The sequence below is a fragment of the Corapipo altera genome, unplaced genomic scaffold (genome assembly GCF_003945725.1).
Source record: "Corapipo altera isolate COAL_440 unplaced genomic scaffold, ASM394572v1 61167, whole genome shotgun sequence".
NCBI classification, from domain to species: Eukaryota; Metazoa; Chordata; class Aves; order Passeriformes; family Pipridae; genus Corapipo; species Corapipo altera.
In genome coordinates, this window is record NW_020884949.1 from 2550461 (window position 1) to 2577990 (window position 27530).

Here is a 27530-nt window from a genome sequence, read left to right on the forward strand (position 1 = left end):
CTCTTCTCTTCTCTTCTCTTCTCTTCTCTTCTCTTCTCTTCTCTTCTTCTCTCTCTTCTCTTCTCTTCTCTTCTCCCATTATGCCCTCATGGTGGAGATCCAGTATTTACTGAACATCATCTTGTGTAATTAAAATATATCTCTTACAGTGGTGCAATTCCCAATTGGCCACTTCTGGTAAGGTTTAAGTCTGATGTATGTCATAAGAGCAATGCAAAGTCAGATAAGTTGAAAAGTGATGATGTCCTACTGTATCTACTTCTGTTAACTGTTACACTTCAGATGACTTCAGAAGTCTGTTTAAAGAAGGCGGGGAACTGATGTAAATTGTAGTAAAAGTCAGCATTGGCTAAAAACTACAAATCTCAATTTAATAATTTTGCTCTTTGCTAAATCCAACTCTAGAGAAGAGAAATACAGTATGGCTGTGTTAAAACCAGCTTCTCCGAAGAGGTTTCCATTAAGATTCATTGTTAGTAACTTCCATTTACTATCTTGTGGCAAAAATTATTACAAGGTATATACTGCTAGATTACTTTTTATACTATTGAAAATGGTTGTAAATTCTTTTGACTTTGTTAAATAGATTCTGTTAAAGGTTATAAATCAAGTGAAGATGAAGCATATATTTTAAAAGCTGTCTTGTTTAAACAGGATTTTTTTTTTCTTTAAAATTTGATGACAAATTTAATATTGTTATGCATGTTCATTTTTCTTGAGTGTAAATACCGCTTTTAATACAATTTCAAGGCCAGCAGACTATATTTTAAGTTCTTGGTGTCCTCTGATTTAATTATAGATGTGCATTTAATTTTCAGACAATAACACCCAATAATGACTTTGGATTGATTTAGTATTAATATGTATTTCAGCCTATTTTACTGAATTTTGGCTGGAGAAATGCATTTAAAGACCTGTCTTCTTCTGTGGCTCACTGTATAACAATAGCAATCGAGGATTTTTCATCTAAAATTCTTCAACATGAGCAGAAAGAAGAGTTTTCAGCTGCAGGCTGTGCAATGAGTCTTGTAAACAGCCAGCAAATGAGGGAGTCCTGCAGAGCAGTCCAAGAGGAGGAGCAACCAAAACGAATTGCTAAGGCAGGTATCAAAAGATCTGAAGTTTGAGGGGAGACAGAATGCCAAGGCTGTTTGCCATCTACACTTTGAAGTACTTACAGTAGTATTAATATTCTATATCTGATATAAATGGAATTAAAAAGAAAGTGAGAGGCATTACAATGTGAAGCGGAACAGAGCTTTATACAATAGCCCATAGTGTTTACTTGAAATAATTGACTTTTAAACTTCACTGGCATTATTTCATTCTAACATTCTGCTCTGTTACCAAGTGTTTCAATGGGAAAATGCTGAAAGCTTTGAAATGTGTCTATAAAGGGATTTCTTGTATTCATATCATTAGACATGCCATTCAATTAATCATAAGCTGTAATATGGCCAATTTAGAGTTCTTTGATTTGGCTGAAAGGTCACTTATTAATTAAATTGTTTTCTGAGGGAATGTGTGTTTGAAAGTTTTTTTTAAGTAAGCTTTACAACTATTCTAGCAGATTTGGAATGCTGTTAATAAATGTTTGCTTAAAATAAGACATAAGTTTTTGGGAGATAATTTCAGGGAGTCCAATGTATGAATTTATTAAGAGATTACAAGTTTGTATCCAAATTCAGTGTTAAGAAATTTGTTTGTATATTTTTCAAAATAAATTAGTTTAGAAAATTATCTTTGTTTACAAGGAATTAATTTTGCTTTGAATGTACATTTAGTGAAATTAAAACCAAAATGAAGATATTACTAGCATAAGATGGTTTTAATTCTTTCCCCCAATATACACTGTGCAGCTTTAAAGCAAGAAGGAATAAAAGAATAATTCATTTACTGTAGATAACTGTTTCTCCCCTGTTTAATATGATGCCTTAAGACTCTTTTAGTTTCTTATTTTTCTAATCTTGTAAGCTTTATAAGTTTTATAAGAAGTAGAAGTAGATTTTAGAAACAGCAGCCCTTACTCCTCACCCTTTAGCACCCTTTAGTTTACACATTCCTCAGCCCTCTTACTCCATTCCATACTCCCCATGTCAATTCTACCCCTGAATTCAGTAGAAATGTTTAGTCTTTTGTCAAGGCAAGGCCTCTGCTGTTTAGAGAACACTCATATCTTGGCCTGAACAACAGAACACAGTCAAGAACTAGGTGACCATGTAAGCTTTGTGCTCTGAAGATGGTGAAGATGATGAAGAAGTGGTCCCAAAAGCCCCAGACCCAATTCCCAGGGGGTGGGCCAGGGGGTGGACCACGGCAAAAGCAACGGGATGGACAAAACTTGGATTGGTTGGGCAGTATTATAAAATGCAACATCTCAGGCACGGCACGCGTCTTGTAACATCTATGCCTAGGCATAAATTAAACTCTTTCCTTATCTCACTCTCAATTAACTGCTTCGAAGTTTTTTTCTTTAGCAACATTTTAGGCATCAAATAGATTGAAATATTTGTAAAGCTCATTCCATATATTTATGTTTTGTGCCAATTTTATTCTTCAAGAATCTGACCCTAATGTATATAAATTAAACAGTGCTGTCAGAATACAAATAATTTGATGCCCTGTTTATTTTCTCAGTTTTGTTCTGACATCATGGAAGAACTGGACACACTGCTTCCATTGGCTCTGGCATGCAGAGATGATTCTCTTCAGGAAATTAGAGCAAACTTTGTAGAGGCCTGCAGCAAAGTGGCAACAGCTGTGTTGGCAAGACTCGAGGAGAAGAGCAAAGATGTTCCCTCCAAGGCTCCCCTGCAAGACTTATGTGCTGCCCTTTCCACAGCGATATATGTCTTTCAGCATTTTACAATGTATAGCAATTTAATGAGAGAAACAAGCAAAAAGTAGGTCCTTTTTATTTATAATGCTTAATTCAAACATATGTGACTTCATTCCATTTTAGTGATACAGTATGGTGGTAGTTTTCCAAATTGCATTATATTTTTAGCACACTCAGTGTATGTACTATTTATGGAAAGACCTGAATCAAAATTATTGATAGTCTAAAGCTGCCTTTACAAAACAAATTAATTATATTCAAGATCTACATTCTATTTGCAGATCAACATTTTTTATTTATTAAGCTTGAGAAAATAGAATTGTCCAGTGAACTGAATGTACTCTGCTCTCATATAAATAAAGGGATAAGGCCTTTATTTCTTTTTCTCACCTCTGTAATAGCTGAATTTTCATAAAATCTAATTTAGCCCATAGCAAATCTTAGAGGACAACATACAAATACATTTCTGTGCTTTTTCCTTACACCACCTGTATTCAGGCATGTAAACGAATACATCCAGTGTAGTTTTAGAATTTTTTTTTTTCTTGCATGCAGAATAAAAATTAGGGGAGATATGAAGTAGGAGTGTAAAGTCAAAGACAGTGTTTGACCTGAGGGGCAGTATAAGTTCATTTGGTGTGCTTTTAGAGATTTTGGCTTAAGATATTAGGAATTTCTTTATTGGTCTGTATGTTTCCGGCCATATGTAATTGAAAAGTAGAAGCTGTACCTTTTGGGAGGGATGCTGAATTAGCACGATTTTCAAGGAATGTATGATTTCTGAGTGGTTTTATGCACTGTTGAGCTACTTTCCCTCTGATGTTTTACTCTCTTCTGCATGAAGTATATCTTTGTGAATGGGAAGTCTGAGCCAAAATACTGCTCAGTAGTTCTATTTAGGTGTATTATCAAAGAGCTTTAGTACATACCTACCAAAAGCAATCTCTGTACTCTGTGCTTATGTTTTCTGTATCACACTCAGTGCTGATGTAATAATTGCTGATGCAAGTATGCTGCAACACATAGTCTTCAAATATGGGAATGATAAATATACTTTTGTTTCAGAAAATAGGATGAAGTAATTTATTTCTCAGTGACTTAGGTAAACACGAATTTATAGACAAGGAGACATATTTAAAGAATTTTTGAAACAAAGAATTTCAAAAGTGAGTGCTACGTTCAGACTTCAGAATCAAGAGGAAATGAATGATTGATATCTACTAATCAAGACTATTTACAGTACTGGGGATTGTTACCTCCTACTGCACAGCCTTTCAATCACTGTCTCTTTCATCATTCTCTCTGAACAGCCCCCTGTTCCTAGTGCTTGTCCAACAATACCAGGAATTCATCAGTGTTCTCCAGTTTCAAGTTACGAACTACTGCATCAGAGTTTGTGCTACAAGCATATTACAGGATGCTGAGAGCCACCACTGGGATGACTACAAAGCTTTTTATGAGGTGTGAGGTTAAGTTTACTATGCCTCCCTTTTACAAACTGTGTTTACTGGTTGCCAACTCTCTGACTAATTAGAAGCATAAGATCAACATTCTTTTTACATAACAGTTGCTGGGATTTACTCTTTTGAAATATCTATTATTGCAGGCAAATGTCTCTCTAGAAATGACATAGGAAAACATAATCATTTAAAAATGGGATAGATGGTTACCATGAAGTGTTCGTGTCATTTGCTTTGTAAAATATTGTGTGTTAAGACATTTATATAAAACTCAGTAAAGAAGACGTCATCATCTTAATATCTAAGAACTTTACAGTTGTAAAGTTGTAAGAAAATGTAACATTGAAAATCTTCTTCTGGGAAATTTTTCATCTCATTATTTAGTTTTTATTTTCAAGTCGTTCCCCTTTTATTTTTTGGGAGTGAAAGATGTAACAAAGAAAGATGGTCAAGATAGTTACCTTAAGCATTCAGCAGTAGATTTCTGAAGTAAACAGTGCCATTTCACCTGCATTTTGAAGTCACAAGTCTGATGTATAGCTGTAATCCTAATGATTCTATGAAAAAAAAAAAAAAGATAATTACTTTTGTTTATTGGGTTTTTTCCTTCATTGCTGTTAAATGCAAACACAGATTGACACTGTTTGAAATTATTTTCACTTGATTGCAGGATGAAGTATTATATGTTTTTTATCAATAATGTCTGAGGTCTCCTGGAGACAAAGTCCTGTCCTTCCTTTTATCACTTTTTGTGTAAGACAATTAGTGTGAGTTTTTTTACGCATTTTCTAGAATTCTTACATGAGAGAAAATTCTCTGTGATACATGTATTCTACAGATGTAGCATAAAAAGCAGCTAAGCAGTGACAAAAATGTGTACTGGACAGGGCATGCAGACCTTAATACAAGTAATCTATCAAAATGTCCATCCCTCAAAGTAAAGTAAATAAACATTTTACTTTTGTTTTAATATTGGCCCAGATGATGAAGTAAGAAATGTCGTGGCTTTTGGCAACTGATAAATCATGATAAAGTCTTGATTGTCCATAGTCCATATGATGCTGTGTGCTGTTTGTTAGTGACCCAGTAGCTTCACCATGGAGGAAACCTAATTGTGAGAAATAGTTGTCCAAAGACAAAAGAATATGGAGTAGCTAAACAGTTTTATCACTGCTGAGCAGAACTGATGTGTGTAGGAAGGGATGAGGAAAGCCAGTGTCTCAGCTCTTAAGGTTTGCAGGACTTCAGGTGGGAAGTACGTAATTTTACATCATCACTCTACTCTTTTTACTGGGTCATGGGAGATGGCCCAAAGGTGGACCATGATCTGTGTGGAGTGCCTTCATGAGGCACAATGCTGAGCAGTTGTTACTTCCATTGGCCTCTTGTAGGCATCCCAAATGAAAGAGATTGGATTAAGACCTATTGCTTGTTACATCCTACTGAACCTCTAGCAGTTAGTGTAGCAGACATCTGCTGTAGCTGTGGGAACTTCTGTTTTCTGTTTTCTAATAGTCAAAAAATAAAGAATTGTCTGTTCAGAGATAATATTGAGTGGCTTATATAATAAAGCACAGCTGGTTGTTGCCTGATATATAAGCTAAATAAAAGCTCACATCTGTTTGTATTATATGGAGCCTGCAAAAATAGCAGATATTTATCAGGTGAATTGTCTAGAAATGGCAGCAAGTAGAAAAACAGGTCAGAAAAGGGGAATGCATCTCGTTTAAATCTTTAGTGACACTGTTGCTTCTGGAGTGGAGGTACAATGCTAAGAAAGGGAGGAAAGGGTATTACTTAAATTAGCGCAGAGAAAGTAAAAACAATTTGTGTTTATTGTTACAGTTAAAAAGTAAAACTCACCAACATTCAGTTACTTAAAAAAGTAAATGTCCTGTGTCAAAAAGTCAATTTAGAATTATATATTTGGTTTTCAAGTCTGCATGGGTTTGGAAAATTTTTAAATTTGCTTTTGAAGTTAAAGATAGGACCAAAATAATTTTGCTTCCATCTGGCATTCAAACTAATTACGTTTTAACTGTAAAGTTTATTCTGTAACAGTTGAAATATTTTTGCAAAGAAATGGGAATCTCAGTAAAATGTAAGGTAAGGTTAGGGACTTATTTCTGCATAGGTTCTACTTAAATGTACCTCAAGAGTAATCATGATAATGTATCTAAAAACCCAGGCATCTGGAAATGTATTAACATTGAAGTTATGCAAACTTATGAAGTTATGAGTTGTGTCATGAAGTAAACTTGTACTTTCTTATTATATTTTCATGTGTCATGCAATAAGATTGTATTTCATTTAAGAAAAATAGGAAATTATTTTAATATATCCATTATTTTATTACATAAACTTCTGGTCAGTGTAAGGCAATCCTGTTTTATCAGTAGGAAAACACTTGTCAGGTACTTGGTTATTCAAAAGACTAGTGGGTTTTTTGTTTGTTTTCCTATTGAAATACAGTGTTTATGGTTGTATGTAAAAGGAAAATTAGTCATATGATTTTCTTTTGAAACTCAGCTGTAGATATTTTTTCTCTTCTGCATTAGTGAAACTTGAAAATTGGATGCCTTAATGATTTGGGTGTTGTGGTTTTTTTAACTAAATTAAATTTCAGAGATGCCTACACCACTCATAATCTTAAGGACCAGAGTGGTGGTCATAAATTTGGTACTTTCATTCTTTGTCACTTTTTAATATAAAATGCACTTCAAATATTATGGCAGAGAAAGCCTAAATAATGACAATTTCCAAATATCTGCTAATGCCCTGTATTTAAAAAGAAACCAGATTATTTTAGATTTTTATTGTTAAAGAATGCCTATTAAACCCTAAAAGTGTTTTGAAAATTGTGGAGTTATTTTATATTTCTGATAATGCTAAAATATCAAAAAATGCTTAAAATATTTCTCTGTTCCTTTGGAATATGGGAAATGGAGATTGCAGTCTCTGTTCTCATACAGCTTCATCATGCTATTTTCTGACTAGATATTAGTTGAAATATTTAAATTTAAGTTATACTATCTACTTCTTAGAGATTTTGTGGATTAACTGCTGTGATTTTGACTCCTCTGTATTTATTTCTGTATCTTAATGGGGTAGTTCTGTATAGACAATGAAATATTAGTGCCAATGCTGATTCCTTCCCAGAAAATGTTTGGTTTCAATGAATTACCATTATAAGATAAAAAATACTTTACTAAAAAATTCTGGACATCTGTTATTATCAGTTTAATAGTTCAGTTTTTCCTTTTTTCTGCTCTTATTGCATATCTATTATACATAAACAAAGTTTTATAATCATGGTTATGCATAGCATTTATTAATCTGGATAAATACATATGCCTAAGGAATTTAAATAATTATTTTCTTTGCAAACAAGCTGTTACATTAAATTTGTCTGACTTTTGTAGTGACTATAGAATACTGTATATGTTTTAAAACTAAACTTACAACACTATGGGTCTTGAGAATAGGTTAACTGAGGATATAAGAGGTCAAATGATATGGTTTGATTATGTGGCAGACCTGTAATTTTGTGACTGAAATGCAGCATGTGTTGCCTTTCTAATAAAGATGTCTCACATCTTGTCAAGGACCATTTGTTGGTCATCATATTCCTTAAGCTCTTCAGCTATTTCCCTTCAGATGGATTTAATTGCACTTACAGGAATTAAACTGACATTTTCAAAGGTCTGTTTTTATTATTTAATGTGTTGTGATTTTGCTAGGGGGAAAGATGCTCATTCTCTGTCCAGATGTGGCATTACTTCTGCTGTGCTATTCGTCATGATCTATGGACTATTCTACCTCCAAAGACAGCCCAGGAGATTCTTACAGATATACTAGAGCAATCTTTGGATATTCTGTCCTCCAGATATTGTCAGGTGCATCCCAGTTACAAGAGAACACCTCAAATCAGGTAATGGTTGTATATTTAATGCACAGTTGTAATGGATAAAATAAATAAATGTTAGTTTTCTGTTATGCACTGCTTTGATTCAGATTTAAATGTTAATAAACACAGCAGTGGGGATAGACCAAATTTGTGCATTTTGATATTCATTTTAATTCAATATATTCTGTATATTTAGGTATATTGGTAGTCATACCATGAGCTGGGCAGAATCAAAGACCTCTTTCAACTGTTGGTGAAATTGTTCCATAAACTGCTTGATTGGTTTGAAAGCCTCACAGTGAAAATGCATTGAGAAATGGTGGTGCAACCAAAAATGTGAGCAGAATTGGCAACATCAGTATTAGAAATCCAGCTGTTGATTCATCAAGAAAACTTCATGTGTTCCAAAAGAATTTGTATTTTTATAGGGCTTTTCAAGTAAAAGAGTTAGTAGGTCACATCAAAAGATTTGCCAGAATGACACCAGTGGTGCAGGAGAGAGGATAAAGAAGCTTCTGTCATTTTTGGAAATAAGAAGCTGAAGTTCTTCTGATTGGGATTCTTATGTTTTGCCAGAAAGAAGGGTCTTTTTGATAGAATCCAGTTTCATTCAAACTTCTTTCTGTTTTTTTCCTGTGGTTTGTTTTTTTCTTCCGTCTCTGGGAAGCAGGTCTTGTTGTCAAGTTTTGGAGACTTGGCGGGAAGCCAGCTTGAAACTTGCACAATGTCATTTGGAAAAGGACATTTCCAAGTTTTTTAACGTTTTCTTTCGAGTAGTCTCAGTAATGACTTTTCTGTGGAAGTGTTGAATTCTTACAGAGTAGTGGATTCAGACTTCTTACATCACTGAAGAGGAAATTTCAAGTCCATGCTGTGATTTATACTTGTCAGAGGAAACGTCTATTTAATTGAAATTTACTACTATCCAAATGTCCTAAGTAATTTTATTTTTGCTTTTTTTTTTTGCCTAAAGAATTGATATTGCAGCAATTTTGATGTCCACTGAAGATATGCTCTGGTCAATTTGTAGTTCTGTACAGGAGTTTCTGAATCCACATGAAGACAGAGATCTCAAGATCTATAAAATACATAGCCACTGCAATAATCTGATCTCTGTGCTGGCTATTTTAACTTCACCACTGAAGAATTTGTATGAGTAAGTATGAAATAAACATTCCATTTGAGATAAAATTGGTTCTTGACCTTACATGGATAGGTCTAGAGGGTGAATTTTTGGTTGAAATCAAATGAAATGCATAGTGTTGATGCATTTTTATAATCTTTGACTATTTCTCAATTTTGTCTTGAACTTACCTTTATGATCTTACCTAAAGCCCAATTATATCTGCTGGTATTTTATTAGCCTTGAATTAAACTCCTATGCTGTACAGTTTTTGGCTGTTGATAACATAGACCATAGTGAATGTCTGGATTGATTTCCTCTGTAACACAAACAGTAGAATTTCGTAATAATTACTGTGCCAGATTTATAATTTGCTTTTCAGTTAGCATATTTTTTTTTGAAATTCAGTCTTGTCCATCTAAAAACATTTACTAATATGTACCAAAGACTTTGGTAAAGTTTTCAAGGACTTGGTTATTCATCAATTGAAAAAAAATCATCTTACTAGTTAAAATACATCTGCCTTCAGCTTCCAAGTACATTAGAATGTTCTGCTTTCATCCCATAACATTTTTTATAAGTACTGAAATCTAAAGATAATTTACTGGAATGATCATCTGGTTAGATAATCAGTATGCTTCAACAAATATTAATATAGTTTAAAAGATAAAGAATATAGAATTGCCATATTTATGAAATCATGTCTTCACAAGTCACAGCTATAAACAAAAGGAAACATTACTTGCACTGAAATTGGGTCTGAGTCTTTCATTGCTAAAATTCTGCTGTAAATTTAATGTATGAGACAATACAAAGTGAGATCACAAGTTAAAAAAACAAGGACAACAAAACTGCAAAGTAACAAAGCCACATCCTATTCAACTCTCTTATTATTCTAAGTAGGAATATTTTAGGTACTACTCAGGTGGAGACTTCTTGAATTTAACCTTCTTCAGCTAAAAATTTTTTGTCATGTGTGGGCTCTTTTTAATATTTGTGAGCTCTAATGAACATGCAAAAGTAGATTGTAACTGGATGTTTGATCTTATACAATGCAGGCTTATGAAAAAATAGCAATTAGAAGGTGACTGATTAGGTGTGGCTGTGGCAGTAGTAATGGAGGAGGAATGGACATTGTGGTAGCTGTAACTGCTTCTACTGTCAATTTTTATATTTCATCTTTCTTTTATGAAAGACAGAATGATGGTACAAAATAAATATGTAGTATAATTTGTTTCTTTTAGCTATTCTAGTCTCCTCCACTAAGCAACGTTGTTTACACATTTATCTATACCTGTAATGGCAAAAATATGTGCTAACTTGAGCAGTCACTGAGTTTCAGAACAAAGTGCCAACGAAGAGGCAACCTGTCTTGCATTTTATGTAAAATGCTACAGATAAATGACTTGGTCATATAGCTTTCATGTTTAGGCATATGAATTTCACTATCGTAATTTGCTGTAGCAGCTCATTTAATTTACTACAAAGTACTCTGCAAATCACAACCAAAATCTGACAGCTTTGTTTAGAAAGAAGAAAAAGAATTGTCATATTTTGTTATATAGTTACAAAAATAATATTAACACTGAAGAACATTGCTATATAGATGATGCATGCTTTCATAAGTAAAAATAGATTTTTTTGTGAACTTGTATTCACAACTTGTCTTTTCAAAATCTGTGAGGGTACATTATCAAAACAAGTTCCTTTATATTGTATATTTCATTACAGCCAGGATTTGTCAGGTAACCTAATCCACTGTCCAAAATACAAAGAAAAAAGAGGGTTAGCAAATTAGCTTCTTGAATGATTATATCCAACTGGAAACCCTGAATCAAATTTGCAAACACCAAATTTTATGTGGAATACCTAGGTCCATTGTTTACTGAGGTGTTCATAGTTCATCACATTAAGATAACAAATTTAGAAGTTATGTCTGATTTTAAAGGAATACTTATCTTTCATCAGTTCTGTTCAATTATACTTGTATGATCACAATTTATTGTTATTATGTTAGCTTGGCTTTATATATTTCAAAACTTTGGTAAAGTTAACAGGAATTGAAATAAAGCTTTTTCTTTTAACTCTATAATGCTCTCTTTTACTATTAACAGTACCCTGCAGACACTAGATACCAATTAATCTTTAGACTTCACAGGAAAGTTTTTTGTAATCATAAAGGTGACAATAAGAGAACATTGTTTTCCAGGAGTTGTCTAATAATAGGACTGACTCATTTCTAACTTACTAGACTTGCTGTATTAACTATTGTTTCCAGGGAACTAAAATTATTCAAGTTCCTTTATTATGTTGTTGAAATGGAACAAGATAGTAGTGGTGCTGAATTAATAATATCCTTAACTTCAAATAAGGTGATTCTGGCATATGCTTTCTCATTCCTAATTTTGTGATCAAGTATGTATTCAGCTATCACTTAAGAGTTTCTTTTCTGTATGGCAAGGTTACTTAGACCTGGTCCAAAATTCACCTATGAATCTTGGGTTTTTAGTGCTCATTTTTCTGTGCTTTATTTTCCTCCAGCCTTCTGTGGCCTTCCTGAAGCACCTTTAGTATAACAGATATGTTGGTTGGAAAGGACTGCTGGAGATTTCTAGTCCAGCCTCCTACTTAAAGCAGAATAGTCACTAAGAGCAGCCAGACATGACTGTGTTAGCTGCCCTGTGTCAGCCTCCAGGAACTGAAGTTTTACAACCTCTTCATGAAGCATGTTCCACAGCTGCACTGCTTTACTGCAAAGTATTGCCTAATATCTAGTGTAAACCTTCAAAGCTGTTGGCTATGACTTGCTGTATCACATCAGCCTTGCTGTATCACTGAGAAAAGTTTGTCAGTGTTGTCTTTGGAATTACACTGGCTATTTGTAGACTACCATCAGGTTAATTGACCCTGCTATTCAATTTGAAAAACTGAAAGTATTTCTCCTTAATATATGAGTTATAACTCATGAAATTGCTTTATAGTCCTGTGTATTTCTTATACAGAGTTAAATCCTTCAAACAGTACCATCAAGATGCATTTTGTTGGCATCTCATTTCTTCACACCTATACTGAGGCTTATAGGATCAATTCTCACCTTGTTACACTCTACTGAAGAATAAAACTTCTTGCTGTGGTATTAAATGCTTTCACAGATGCTATCTGCTGCTTTGAGACTATAGGCAGTTGCATCAAGATATCTTGAAGCAAAAACAAATTTCCTACTAGCTATTATTATTACTTCTGTCAGAAGAGTAGTTGAATTAAACAGTCTGGCACAGAGGTACATAGCCAACAGTGGACATTAAGAAATGCTGGCATGAGAATTACTATATTATCATTAGACACTTGATTTTTTTTAGTAGTATTTGAAATTATTTTATATTTAAACAATCTTTAAAGCCTCAGATTATCTTCATCTCACTTTAAAAATTTCTGTAGAGATTTTGTTATAAGCCTCAGAATCCAAAAGTCTGTTGTGTGCTTCTTCTTAGGATATAGCTAATCCCAGAATTCTCTCAGATAGTTCCTAATCAATCAATAAACAAGGTGGTCTTTCTTTACTAGATGCTACCCCAAATGTATTTATCGTGCTTTCTTTTAGGATTTTTGCTCTATGCTTTGCTATATTCAGAAAAATATTTCAGTGATATGAGAGACAACATGATTTCTTTTTTGTTTTAATTCTCTCATAAAATTGACATTAATGTCTTTAAAATAATTATTTTTCTACTTTAAGTTCTACCTTTATCCACATTAGAATCTTAGCTTTATTTTTAATCTTCAGGTTTTCATGAAATCACAAAGAGCACTGTGCTAGTCCTTCTGCTTGAATATTGCTTACCTAAGATCATTTAGATGTCTGTAGTAAATTCTTTCTACTAATTTTTTGTTATTAATAAAATTAATTTCCAAATACATCACCCTCTCTTTTGGAGAAGTTCAGAAACTTTTAGACCTCCCTTTCTTGTTGAACAAGTGTAATTCTCTCTCTTCTTTTATCTGGGATCTTTTAGGCAGACAGTGACCTAATAGACATGTAGCTCCAGTTATAAATTACTTACATGGAGGAGTAAAAGAAAGCTAAAAAGTAACTTTAAATAAGGAAATGACAAAACATAAATTCTATTAATGCCATGGTGACAAAGCACAAGATTCTGGCTTTTAGGTTAGGAATTCCTGAAGGCTGTATTCCAAAGGGTTTCCAGCCTATCTCCTGTTTTAAGTGTTTAGATCCACTCTCACTGCTTCCATTTCATGGCAGTAGCTTTCTCTGGTCATATAAAAAAGTTCTCTTGTCCTGAGAAAGTCCTCACATCTTTTCCTGAGGTTCTTCTCTCAGTGCAATAGAAAGAATGCTGACTTGAAAGTGGAAATTACATTGATTCACTTCAGAAAATAAAGCAAATATACAGTGGCATTTTTATACCTTTTTTATATAACTTAGAAAATCACAGCCATGATACATAAAGAAACAAACTTCAGAGAAGGAGAGTTACTACGATGAAAAATTCACAGCTGAGTAAGATGAAAAGTAAGGTGCTTGGGAAGTGACAACTGTTTATAGTTAATGGAGGATGGATGTAACAAACTATATCCTCTCTGCTGGAATTGTATTCAGTGTAAATGAGAATAAAAAGGAAAGAGGCCAAGGGGCATCTATTCCTATGACACATTATTGCATCCTACTGGTTGCTACAGAATTGTACCAATACTATTGGTAAACAGTAATTAAAAGCAAATACTAAATTATGGAATCCTGTTCTTACATATACTTATAATCTTATCATATAATGAATAAAAATAGTTAATTTTTAGTGTCAGTGGATTGGACACATCTTGGTTTTTGCCACTCGCGTCCTTTGAGTTAGGTGAAGTACTGCAGTAGTGACATCAAACTAGCTTATCTAGTTCCTCACCAGGTTCTTGTATTTGAAAGCAACCAGTATGCCAATTCTCATAAGCTAGTGGAGGTCTAAAGCTTCTGGTTGAAATTTTTGTCCAGTTTAATCTAAAGTCTATAGGTACTTGTATGTCAATTATTATCACTTCAAAAAATAATTTATTTATCATTTTTATAAAGGTATTTATAATACAATGCATTTGTTATGCAGAAAGAAAAGAGCAGTAAAAATGAATGACTGAAGAGCAATTTGCTTATTGAATGCATTTTCAAATGTAGTTTGAAAACATGTTATGTAAGAGTAAAAATATGCAGAAAACTTCTTTAACGATATAACAAGTTTCAGAGTAAAAGTGTATAAAATACAAAATGATACTTTTAACAGTATTAATAGATTAATATCTATTAATATAAATAAATCTATTAATATAAATAGATTTGCAATTATGAGTATGCATATGTATATTAGTAGTATTTTATATTATGTATATTAGTACTATTTATCATTTGGTACTAGTGGTCCAAAGGGATTTTCAGTCTCTTGTGTTATTCAGAAATATCTGGTTTCTTTCAGGACATTACTGAATAGTTGTGGTGAACATCGTCCTCAAGAGTTTTCAGAAGTCTTTTATCAACCATCACATTGGTTATTTTGCATACCGTCGTCCTGTTTTTTCTTACTGAAGTGAGTATCATAAGTTGATGGTTGTAAAGGCATCACTGGATTGTCAGTATTAGTCAAATACTATGACAACATTTTGAAAAGAGTGTATCTGAATAAATGTTTAACTAATATTCTGATGTTAAAAAGGCATAGAAGCATTTTTTAATTCATTACAGATTTCTCTAATCTTTGAGAGCCTATAAGAAAGGTCACATTGAAAGCAGTGCACTGTGTTTTGCTAGTATAGTCATTATGTTTGATATTTGAATTGTCTCTAAGCTTTTCTGGCTTTAATTAAAGGGTATATAACTTTTGACAATAACATAGTTCACCACAGTTGCTGTTTTGAAGGACTTATAATTAAAGGGGAGATAAAGAATGTATTCCTTTCTGTGTATGATTGGTGGTTAAAAAAATGATTTGATATATACATGACTCCTTGAAAAATAATGCTGCTTGATCATAGTTAATTTTTTTGGAGATTACTGAATGATTAAAGGCAAAAGCTTAATTTCTTTTTCTGTGTCACAGAAATGTAATGACAAATTACATATAAGATATATGCTACCAGCTGTGCTGTCATTCCATTTCTAGTTTTGAAGCTGAAGCACTCCCACACCAGTGTAGATCCTCTCCTAACCCCTTCACCTCCTCTTCCTCCTCTTCAAAGTTATTTCTTGAGAGATTTTCACTCTCCATTTTCATGAAGGGCTGCTTCTGTGAGTTCTTACTATGTGTTTTCTGAGAAGGTATTTTTACATTTTGTAGAAATACATTATCATATGATTGGTGACCTAATGATGACTTATTTGTGACCAATGTGCTGTGGATTTATTATCTTACCTTGTACACACAGTATCTTGTACTATGTACATAAAAATATTTTCCCTGTAATTTTGCCCCATGCTACACAAAACTTAGTGATTTCTCTCTGTAGCCTTCACTCCTAACTACATGTCATCAGTACTGTTATCTCCTTCCCAGGGGCCTCTGATATCTGCTGAACCAGAGGCAATATATGTTTTGACTGCATAGAAGTCATGCAGTTGGCTAAGTGAGAGCCAAACAGAATTGAGTAACTACTGAATTCAGAATGTGTCCTTTTACCTGCTAGAAATAGTAATTTAAGTTCTTTAAAAGCTTGAAGCATCATATGTGTTTACCTCTATCAAGGAAATTTGTTGGTGGCTTTTTAAGCTATGCATGGTTGGAGAGAAAGGAGAGGAGAAGGTGGATATAGGAAAGAGAATGATTGCATGATCCATTAGAAAGGGATCTACTCCATTTCTGGGAAAATCTGTGCTTCATTAAGTGTTCACTGTAGAAAAGACAATAAGCTTTTTGATACCCTCATCCAAGGCCAATACTCAAAATTTAAATTATACTGTGAATTATGAGTTTTGGAAGATGACATGAAAAGTGAGTACCCTATGCTGTGTAAAAGTATGTAAAGGAAATGCTGCTACCATTTCAGTCTGATATAATTATCTTTTCCGAGGTGGAATTAGGATAAATTTGTCTTGAATAAATAGCAAACTATTCCAGAGCTATGCAGTATGCACTTTTTCCCCTAGATGACAGGAGATAAAATATACATCCTCTTGATCATCAAATGGAAAAATGAGGAGTTCAAAAGAAAGCACATATCTGTGAAGATACAGCTGGTGTAACTATGTGAGGACAGTCCATATATAGAGAGTCTTCTGTACTGTCCTGGTGATAATGAGTGAACTACATTGGTAAAATATTTAATGTTTTCTTTTAACAACACACTTTTCAGCTGCTCAGAAAAAGGAACACTGAAGGGCTCTATATGTAACGAAGTAATTTGTGCGACACATTCTAAGATGTTCAAGTTTTTTCATTGGTTTTACACTCTATGTCAAGGAAACTTTTTTTTCCTTGAAATAATTGCAATTTTGAGCATTAACAAGACATGTTTAAGTACTGCAGTAAACTGTATTTTAGACCATCCTAACTATTCATGGATTGTTTTTTGGTTTTACATCTTACATCTAATAAAAATACATATTCACTGTCCATCACAAAACTGGGAGCACAGGCCATTGTACACCTCTCAACTGTAGCCATCTAATCTTTAACTAAATACTCCAACCTGTCATACATCCAGCTAAGTATTTACTCTTCCTAGGCTTGATATTTCAAAAGTTTCACTAGTTTCTGAAATTATTTTGTTTACTATATAACCTGATTTACTACATTACTTTTGATAAATGAAAATGACTACAGTCTGTTTTATCAATTTGACTCCAACATTTTGTCAAAGTTGTTACCATGAATTAGCATGTTTATTTGCCTTATAAAATCCTGCACTTACCACTTGAGGTTTTCTTTCTTTCTGTGTTGGATACTAACTAGAATAATGTAGCTGGTTATCAAACTAAATAATCAGTGATCATTTATATTACAGTTCCTTTAGAAGTAATTGTGATTCTTTTAGTGGCAATTGTGATTCATCCTTTTTTCTTTTTGGGGGCTTATAATCATACCATTTGCAAATCCAAGTTGGGTTTTTTTCTATTAGTGTACAAAACTGAACATTTATATGTGTGATATTTATATGTACTTCACCTTTTGTCACTTTTTATGAGGCTAGTCTTATTTTCACTAGAACTGAGCTACGAAGATAGGAGAACATATGCCTCTCCATATGCACGTTACAGAACTTCTCAGTGCATTTGTTGGTGCTAGCTTCATGGCTGTAGGGAATGTCTGCTATATTTTATTTTTCCTCCAAGTGAATCACACCATTGTACACTTCAATTTGCAAGATGCTTAAAGAGCCAAGAACTGGTGTATATTACAACATGATAATTTCCCATCTGGTCAACGACAGACAAGTTTTTATTCATTTAAAATACTCTAAAAATGTAATTTATTTCTATTGTAATTTGAAATAATATCCTTCATAAATATAATTGACCAAATTTGTCCCTTATTTTGTAGTTTGAAGGCAATCAGTGATTCTATTAGATGTGGTAACATGACATTCAAGGGAGAAAAAAATATTAAACTGGCCCATATATTTTAACTGAATTAGTCAAGTGTTGAGTTTGCTGTCAACCACAGCACTAACTCTAGTGAGAATACAGTAATTGTTGTAATTTTAACTTTGATTACTAACTGCTAATTAGTTCTTAACATGCATTAGATTATATAGATATATAACTAATGTTGAGCATACAGAAATTAAGGTAATTTTATTAAGAATGCAAAGCCCTAAGGTTGACAGTTTGAATGCAATATATGTTTAAATATGGAAAAGTTATATTGACTGCAAGTTCTATCAATATTTTAATGTATATGTGTATATATTTTTGGTAAATATTACTAGAATGCAGTATGTGCTACTACATAAATATAATTGTAGAGCCAGTGCTACATTGTCAGTAATTATATATAAAGTACCAATTGAAAATCAAAAAAGCTGTACATAAGTTTTCCTGGCCTATACGTTGCTTATCAACTCAGAGGTATTTGCTGTACTGTTAAAATTGAAAAGGCTGGCATGTATAAAATCTTGCTTTACTAAAATTACTGTTACAGTGAAGTTTTGACATAACAGTGTGATGTAAGGGTCCTGGTGGGAAATGGTGTTATGGAAGCTTGGTTTCCTTAGGTTACTGCAAGATTGCCTGCAAGATATGTGCATTTCTGCTTTTTTGTATAATGGAAACATAGAGACATATGAGAGGGAACTAAATTAGAGGAGTGTATCAGCTGACATTTTCATTTCCAGGTGTTGTAGGTTTGTATTGAGTATGTTATACATACAGTAACCTTTACTGAACAGCAGAGTATTTGTGCAGTCATCTCTGTTTTTTTCATGTGTGCTTTCAAGCAGAGTTGGGTGGTGACACACTTGGCTGAGTTAGATGGCTGTGGAAGTGTGCAATGTAATGGAGAGATTCCCCTCTATTAGAACAACCACATGAACGCATTTTAATTCTGTCCCAATGTGTAAATGGCACATAAAGTGTTTTGAGCAAAAGCATATAAATCCTCTTCTAGTCTGACAGGAAAGTATCATACTGAAAACCTCCTGATGAAGGTTTCAGCTGATGCTTGAAGGTGTTATGTGCATACTGGCAGATAATATTTATGCCTGCACAGTTAATACACCAGTCCATATGTAGTTTTTACACTGGTGCATGTAAAATTTATGTGCATAGAAGTTTACATAGGAGGTGCATAAAGTTGCAATGTTAGCAACTATTGTATAAACTTGTAGCAAAAATAAATAAATACAGTGGCTAAATATCAGTTGAAATTTAATTTAAATACCTTCAGATTAATAAAAAAATAAACTTGCAAGAAAAAAATTTACAATCCAATTTTGAAAACTTCTTTTAAAAAATATTTCAAGAAGAAGAAAATACTAAATACAGTAGGTAATAAATATCTTACAGGACAGATTTTTTTTTTAACTGTAATGTGAATTTAGTGATTAGTGTTGTGTTGCTGGCTGAGTTCAGAGGAAGCCGTGCAATATTTTTATTTGGAAACCTCAAACATGGAAACCACAAACAGGAAATAATCTGCAATCCCTTCAAAAGCTAATAATTTTGTACTACACTTTCTCACTTCTCCCTGCTGGCAAAGCACTAATTTAACCAGTCTAATATTTCATGTGGATTTTTCAGGACATATAAGAATTGGTTAACTTAATCTGGAATTTTGCAATCCTTTTGAGCATTTTCTCTGTATTCTAGTTAAGAGCTTCATATACTTCATTAAGACAGTTTCTTATTGAACAATTGATGTAAGACTGAACTAAAAAGTAATAGCCTTAAATATATTCAAGCACAGAAAAAAAAAATCTCCTTTTTACTTAGTAGAACAAGACAAACATGGTTCCATGAGAGAGATAAGAGAAGTGGCTTTGTATCAGTTATAACTTTGGCAGATTACCAAATGTTAATTTGCTTTTAGCTAGTTGAGATTAAATGTAATTCCTTCCCTGAGCTGCCTTAAAGTAAGCAAGCATGAAAGCATTTTCAGAGTAATCTGGTAGGAATTGACATTTAAGGGAGTTAGCATTACCTCTGCAATTTAAGGTTATTCATTTCATAGATAAATTAACTACATTATTCTTTATCTTGCATTTTGAAAGGATTCCATCAGCCAGAGAAATGGCAGCCCAGGGTCAGCTGAAACTGCTCTTATCCCAGCCGTATTGTAATTTGAACTTGCTTTTGGACACATTGCTACATCATGATTGTCTTTTAGTGAAAATTTTGCTGAGAAGCTCAGGTAGGTATTTATACTGTCAATCCATATAAGAATATCAGTGAAAAACACATATTCATTTTTAACTACTTAAGTGCTGAAGGAAGGCTGTCAACCATGCGGGAAGGGTTTAGGTAGCCTTTCCATTATGAGTAGTACACTTCTTGAATGGGTTAAAAGATAGAAAAAGTCATCGCTTTTTTAATGAGAATGTTTTGTGCTCAATCTGTGTATTAATAGTTTCAAAGCAGACTACAGTTTGATAAAATAGGCTGCTATCATAAATGCAAAGGAGTCAAAATGAATTTGAGCTTAACAGAGCTATGTGATACCTCAACTACTTTACAGAGATTTTTAAAAGTGTGGATTATACTTTCAAAATTATATTTCAATAGTGAAAAGCTTCTTAGATATTTTGTTAAACTTATAATATGTTTGTCACTGTAGGCATTTTAGAATTGCACTTATATGCTTCCTCTTGTTAATCCGTTAATGCCATTTTGAAAGTAGAACAAATAAAAGAATGGTTCTACAGGTTTTTTCTGCATTGGTGTTATGTTTGAAGCAACAAACTTTATCACATCTTTCCTTTAATATCTTTCAGATATTGTTGAAAAGCTAATGGTATAATCACCTGTTTGATGTAATCTTCCAGGAATAGTGAATAAGGGTCTTGGTTTCTATACTTCTTGGCAAAAGAATTCTTCCTACTTGTAAAAAACCCCATTATGTCCACATAATATTAGATACAACATAATTTAGTTCTGTTATTTTAAACTCATCTAATATTTGTCAGAGGTACAACATAGCTTTCACTGCTGTCATGCATCTTATTGAGAGCTGCAGTGCATACATTTGCCTACTCAAACACCTGTCTACTTTTACAAAGACTGGCAAATGTTTAATCAGGGTGATATTCTTACCCTAATGTTAACCAGTATTGAATTTTACTATCTGTTTAAATTATTAAAGGTAATAAGTGACATAATATATTAATCTATTGACGGAGCAACCTCTTAAGCTTTAGGGAAATCTATTCCTTTGAATTACAAAATGTGCTGTTTACACAGGCTTTATTAATGTGATTACAATATTGGTATGAATAAACTTTCAGTTTAGATAAAGTTGATATCTGTGATGATACACATATAAATTAATTTCAACAGGGTTAATTGTCTAATGACAAAATGTTTGTATTCTTTATTCCTTCTCCTATACAGCTAAGTATACCATAGTTTTTGAGTGATTTGCCCTAGTGATAACAAAACTCCCTGGTATGTAACTACATAAGGATTTTTTTAATAGGAAAAGCCTTCTCACATTTTTAACACTCAGAAAACAGTCCAGAAGGCAAAAATTCTCTATAAAGAGGTGTGTATATGTGGATGATTTAAGGTATTGATAATTTTTTTCTGTATTGTACTAATACTTTGGGATACTTAAAGCAGAAATCCTCCAAACACATTTAATTTAATTGCAGTCCCATTGTTCTCATGGTTGTACTATGGTGAGGTTCAAAAATAATGTATGTTTCCCATCATAGTAGGGAGTATTGTTGGGATTGACAACGTTTTTTCAGTAGAAAGAGTATTTTGGGAGAATGCATTTGTCTTGGTTTATAGACAACGTGTGCTAGGAGGCGGGACCTCCAATGGGAGGGAGAAACCCCTCCCTCCAAATTACGAGAATTTAAAATTATGAGATGTTCGAGTAAAGTGTAGAAACAAATAAGAGTTTTTACTAAAAATGGAGAATAAAACACAGTAACCACAGGGGCACAGGGAGAAAATGGTCTGTCTCTCCACCCCCTTCCCTGGAAAGACTGGAGACCGCCTGGCCGCATGGCTCTCCCCCAGGCAAGCAAAGGGACTACAAAGAGTATGGCGAAGAGCTTTTTCCCCCGCTGATTCCACGCCACTAAAAAAACCCAAAACCTGGGTAGTTATTTTGTTCCTGCTGGTTGTGTGAATTTGACTCCGATGGTGAGCTGATACAGGGCTCCCCTCCAAGCGCCTGCAGCTTGTGGCATGGGGATGGTGAGGTGTGAGCTTTCAACCTGGTGCAGCTGCTGTATGGGTGTTTTCACCCCTGGGGGCTGGTGGTGAGCAGAGACGGTGTGGGTCCAGCCAGTGCCGCGTGGGACTGATGCGGTGGAGGTCAAAAGGCAGCGGTGGTGCCAGTCAGAGTGGCAGGGAACTGGCCTGGGTCAAAAAGTAGCTGCAGCAGTTGGTCAAAAAGGCAGCTGCAGTCAGGCAGTGGGCAGAAGCAGTGGCCGCACTGGTGGTCCAAGGGCAGAAGATGCACTGGGAGGGGAAGTGCTGGTATGAGGAGCATTGCCAGTTCTGGGGTGCCTTGGCTCATGCACCACCAATGAAGCCGTGGGGACAGCAACCCCAGGTGCTGCGGGTCAGGAGGCCAGCAGCGAAAGCACAGAGGGGCTCCGGGGGCTGTGGTTTGGGTGGCCAGCAGGTAGCGAAAGCTGAAATGTATATAAAAAGTAAAATATGAAAATAAGAAGTTATTGCATCAAAAATACTAAAGGCAATAAATCAGGTTATGCCAAACCAAACCGCTTACTTGTCTCCACTGAGTATGTCCACTGGGTAAAGGCAACTTTGAAAAAAATAGTTAAAAAATTAGATTTGCATATTTGACCTCTATGACTTAGGCTACAAGTCTAAATAACCCAGATGGGTTGAAGTACAGTTAATTACAGTCATATAATCCTAGAGTCGTTTTCTATAGGTCAAACATTCAGAAAATTTTTAAGACATGTTGAGTGAGTGAAGGGTTTAAGTTCTTTGCTGTGGCTTTGTGGAGAGAAATAGAGTTGTTATTTCCAGGAACCAGGAGGTATTCTTGGCATGATGAAACAAAAAGCAGTAGCTTTGTTGAATTACATTGGCCCAACACAGGGTTATTACCAGAGGGGACCTCATCAGTCAACAGACACCTCACCACATATGAACAGAAGATAAAGAAGTCACTGAGAAATCAGCAAGGCCTTCAGCCAGTCCTTGGGCCTCATACATACTTTTGTTTAAGAAGAGATGGTAGTCTCAAGGATGTGATGAACAATACTAAATGCAATGTATTCCTTTTTAGTTTTAGAAATAATCTTATTCATTACCACAAATACATGAGACTCCAGTTGTTACAAATATTTAATTTCACTTTCTACACATAACTTTAAAGTGAATACTGCCATGTACAGATAAACTGGAAGAAAACTGCTTTCATAACAGGACCAGACCACTGGCAGTTGCATCTAATGTTTTTTGGCTTGCACAATACATACTTGTGAGACTAATAGAAGAGGGTATTGTGTAGTCTGTATATTAATGACATTCTGGTCCCCACTAAAACTTGGAAATGAGAACTGATAATAATGTTTGCAAGTGTTCTGTGGTAAGTTTAAAGTTGCAAGTCTGAAGTTGAACCCAAAGAAATGTGAATTACTTCAAAAAGAGATCATTTACCTTGCATGCATAAGCAGGTTGGGGAAGAGAGGATTTCCACTGAGAAAATCAAGTTGTGTGGTGCACTATCAGCCAATTCACTAGACACTAATAAAGATTTTTCTGAGACTGTGCTTTTATTAACCAATTTCTGGAAAGAGATTTTTGCCCCCTCTAATTCTTCACCCTCTGTGAAACAGTTCTCTAACTGCCACAATGTGCCATCTTAAGGTAAATTGTAAGTACTAACTAAATTTTAATCAAATTTAATTACACTTACAGGTAAATAGCATTGATTTTTTGTAAGTTAGCCTAAAAGAGCAGTGAAAGGTGGTAACTTTACCAACTGGCCTCACTTAGAAATTAGACTGAACTGTTAGTGACAGTACTGAGTTATTACAAAAGAAAATGCACATGCCTTGCATAAATCACCAACTCCATTAAAATTCTGGCTTTGGTTAAATATGTAACAATTTGACACTTTTATTTCAAGTACATGGAGGTCATTATTTTTGTACTTTTTTCTAATGACTTATTGGATTTAATAATCTGTTTATCAGACAAGTGAAAAAACTAGCAACTGTGCTAGTCCCGTGGTTCAACCACACACTATTGTATTTCCCCAAAATATAGTCTTGCAGATTTTTTCACAAAACTTCAATGTTAATCTGCAACCCTGTCCTCATTAGGAGAGCAGAAGTAAATCTCTTACAGGAATTTATATGCTTGTGGAGAGATAGATCATTCCTCCACCTATTTGTGGATCACCCAGTGAGAAACTTGTGAGTACACCTGAAAGTTTTCTTAGCCTCTTCATGATAGGAATCTGTGTCATGGTAGCCTAACAAATTATTAAAAGGTTACTTTAAACATGGCATCTCCTCAAAATGTCTATCTGACCAGTAAGCTTACTGGATTCTGTACCGCTTTAACCAATGAAGAGTTTACTTAAGTGATGTACTTCTAGCTGGAAGATAGGTAAGAAAGGGACCTTAATCAGATATCCTGCTCTCTTTGATGACTTTCCAGTGATAAGCTAAAGAAAACAGTAAACAAATTTTATAGAGTTTTTGAAAATTTGAATAGGAATTACTGTTTGGACTATAGTAGAATCCTGCTGCAAATAACATACCTTCTCTTGACAAAGTAGTAGCAGATAAGTGCTGGATGAGTGATAATGTTAGCAAGTTACTGGGAGGTATTTCTATCAGTAAGAAAGAAATATGGAGAAATAGCACTTGTAACTCTGCCTTTCTGAAAATAGGTTTTTAAAATACATGGTAGTATCCCAAGAGGTTTAGTCCATTATTTTGTCATAGGAAGAATGATTCACTGTGAATGGTATAGCTATTATTCAGTAGATACATATATTTCTTACAAAGTATTTGAATATATTTTGATACTGTCTGTGCCTATGGAACATTATGCTATATGGAAATAACAAAGAACAGATTTAGCAGATTTAGATTCCCTTCACAGACTAGCTTTTGCTATACAAATGCAGTCAGTGAAAAAAGATAAATGTATAGAGAAAAACATCAGTGGGCAGTAAGTATTATGCCTATCATATAAATTCTGTTCTTATGTGATAATTAACAAGGAGGCTGCTTTGGAGTTCAGATGAAGAGGAATATTTAATGTTATGACAGGTGAGCTAATAAACGTAAAAGAAAAAAATCTAAGGCAAGAGAATATATCTTTCTGTATATCTTTCTCTAGACTCCTTATTCATAATATTTAACCAGCTATACTGATCAGCTAGCTGAAGTTGTCAACTGACATTATCCTTTAAGATCTTTTCTAACCCAAGGGATTCTATGATTCTGTGATTCTATGGTCCATGCCTGCTTATCAGTCAGAAAACTCATTTTAACCTTAGCTTTCAAAAGTCAGCTATTCTTACAACAAGGGCAGCCTTTACTTCAGTGTAAAACAGGAAAAAGCTGATGAATGCTCGCATTGTGTTTAGCCGCAGAATAGTTTACCAATGGATTAATGAAGATCTTTGCTTAAAAGCACAAGGCTTCTATTACACACTATTTATTCAAGATGTATGTATAACACCCTCTACAGAATTCTTTTATACTCCTTTTCCTTTATCTAAATCTACTAGTAGCACTGAGTTGATTAGAAAAGTTAATAATAAGTTGTGACTCAAACTTGCCTTATGGCATGGTCATAGAACAAATTTAGGCTTAATTTCAAGTCATAAAACCCTTTAAACACATCAATTTCCCATGTTCTGCAAAGACAGTTTATATAATATTTAAAATCTCAGCTAGCCCTCCTCCCTAGAATTCAGTTAAATTAATTTAAAAAATAAATACTTATGGTAGTATAATTGAAGTTCAATTCAAATTTCATCTCAAAGTTTGAATACCTCTGGGTTTTCTTTTTTGAACAACTTTTTCTGCTTTGTTGGTTATTTCTTTGTCATATTCATATTAGAAGACATATCCCTGGTGTCTTGCTTTAATGACAGTCTATTCAGGAGGTTAGACCTCTAATGAGATGAGCCCTCCTTTTTTTTTTTTTTTCTATTTCCCTCCTCCCAGTATAGAGAAGGTAAAACTTATGAGGAGTCTGAACGAAGAAGGGAAAATAACAATTTTACCAAAAAGGGAAAGAAACAAAAACCCACAAGATTAGAAAATATTATCTAGCTATCTGCCCTCCCCCTAGGTTAAAACAAAACCTGGAAAGCTATTTTGCCCAAAGAAGGCCCTATGCTGCTGAGGTGGAGTGTGAGTTGTGGCGTAGCAAAGCATGTTGGGTGTCAGTGGTGGGGCCAGGGCTGATCCGTGGTGCTGCGGCCCGGTGGGCTCTCAGCAGGCAAGAGAGCGAAACGGCTGCAGCTGAGACAGTGGCGACTCCCAGGAGGGGAATCCCTGCGCTGGCAGCTCTCTGCCTGTTGCGAGATAGCTGCTGAGGCGGCAGCGACTCTGTATGGGGCTGGGCACACTGGAACGGCTCGGCTGGGGGCAGGGTGTCCCCGGTCTGATGCAAAACCAGCTCTGAGCAGAGGCAAAAAGCAGCCACAGCTGAGGCACGATGGCCCTCTGCAAAGACTCTGAGAGTCCGCGGTGCTCCAGTGGGCAAAAACCAGGTACAAAGAGAAGGCAATTTTGACCCCTGCCCCCCCTTTTGTCTCCTGTCTTCTAAGTTCCCAGGATGCTCCACTGCAGAGACCCAATTTTCCGGTGGGTTCCAAGACACGAGGGACAGCTCGGATGAGGAGCTGTCCCCATGCTCCAAATTTCCTGGTGGTATGAAGTATTCATCTCTGAAAATTCTTCCCATTTAACTAAAACTGCAACACCTGGTTGTGAGTGAATTGTGAGGAATCCATTTAATTCTTCATTCAGAAGCATCAGGCATTGCAAGCAATATATGCCAGCTCACTCAACTCATAGGAAAAAAAAAAGCTGATTAAAAAAAATCTTATTGCTGACCTATCTGCTGCCTTGGGAAAAAAACCCCACACCTTGTTGGTTATGAAATCACTGATCATGTTTTTTAGATTTTTACATACTCTGGGCTGTTTCCATTAAGGTTGCACACTATCCAAATTGACTGCTTTACAGTAATGTGTGAATTAGGTTGTTGGAATTCAGAGGAGAGTAAAATGAGATTTTTAAATTTTACAACATTCTCAAGTCATTCATTCAAAGATAGGTGGAAAGCAACAGTGCCCCACTGTGATAGATTTCGAAGGCTGTTTGAATTGCTAGAAAAAACACAATCTAGAAATTTAGTCTCTCCTATCTTTCTCCTGCACAGGTTGCTACAAGTAAGGACAGCCAGACTGGCAGAAAGCAAAGACATTGTGAAGCATTTTATTTAAATAATTTTTACAGAAACCTCCAGTTTTGCAAACTAGAAATTTAAATTGAAAGTACTTAATGGGTTCTGGCTCTGTCATTTTTTAC

General features: G+C 34.5%; 1 protein-coding gene across 11 annotated transcripts in view; it reads left to right on the forward strand.

The window, feature by feature from the left end:
• Positions 1-27530, forward strand: part of KIAA0825 (KIAA0825 ortholog) — a 248248-nt gene that overhangs the window by 84016 nt on the left and 136702 nt on the right. For all 11 annotated transcript variants that reach the window (XM_027662939.1, XM_027662929.1, XM_027662931.1 and 8 more), the window contains 7 exons: positions 873-1100; positions 2638-2903; positions 4150-4300; positions 8040-8230; positions 9180-9362; positions 14804-14914; positions 20028-20167. In XM_027662939.1, coding sequence (XP_027518740.1) covers positions 873-1100; positions 2638-2903; positions 4150-4300; positions 8040-8230; positions 9180-9362; positions 14804-14914; positions 20028-20167 — 1270 coding nt within the window. The remainder of the gene's footprint in view (positions 1-872; positions 1101-2637; positions 2904-4149; positions 4301-8039; positions 8231-9179; positions 9363-14803; positions 14915-20027; positions 20168-27530) is intronic.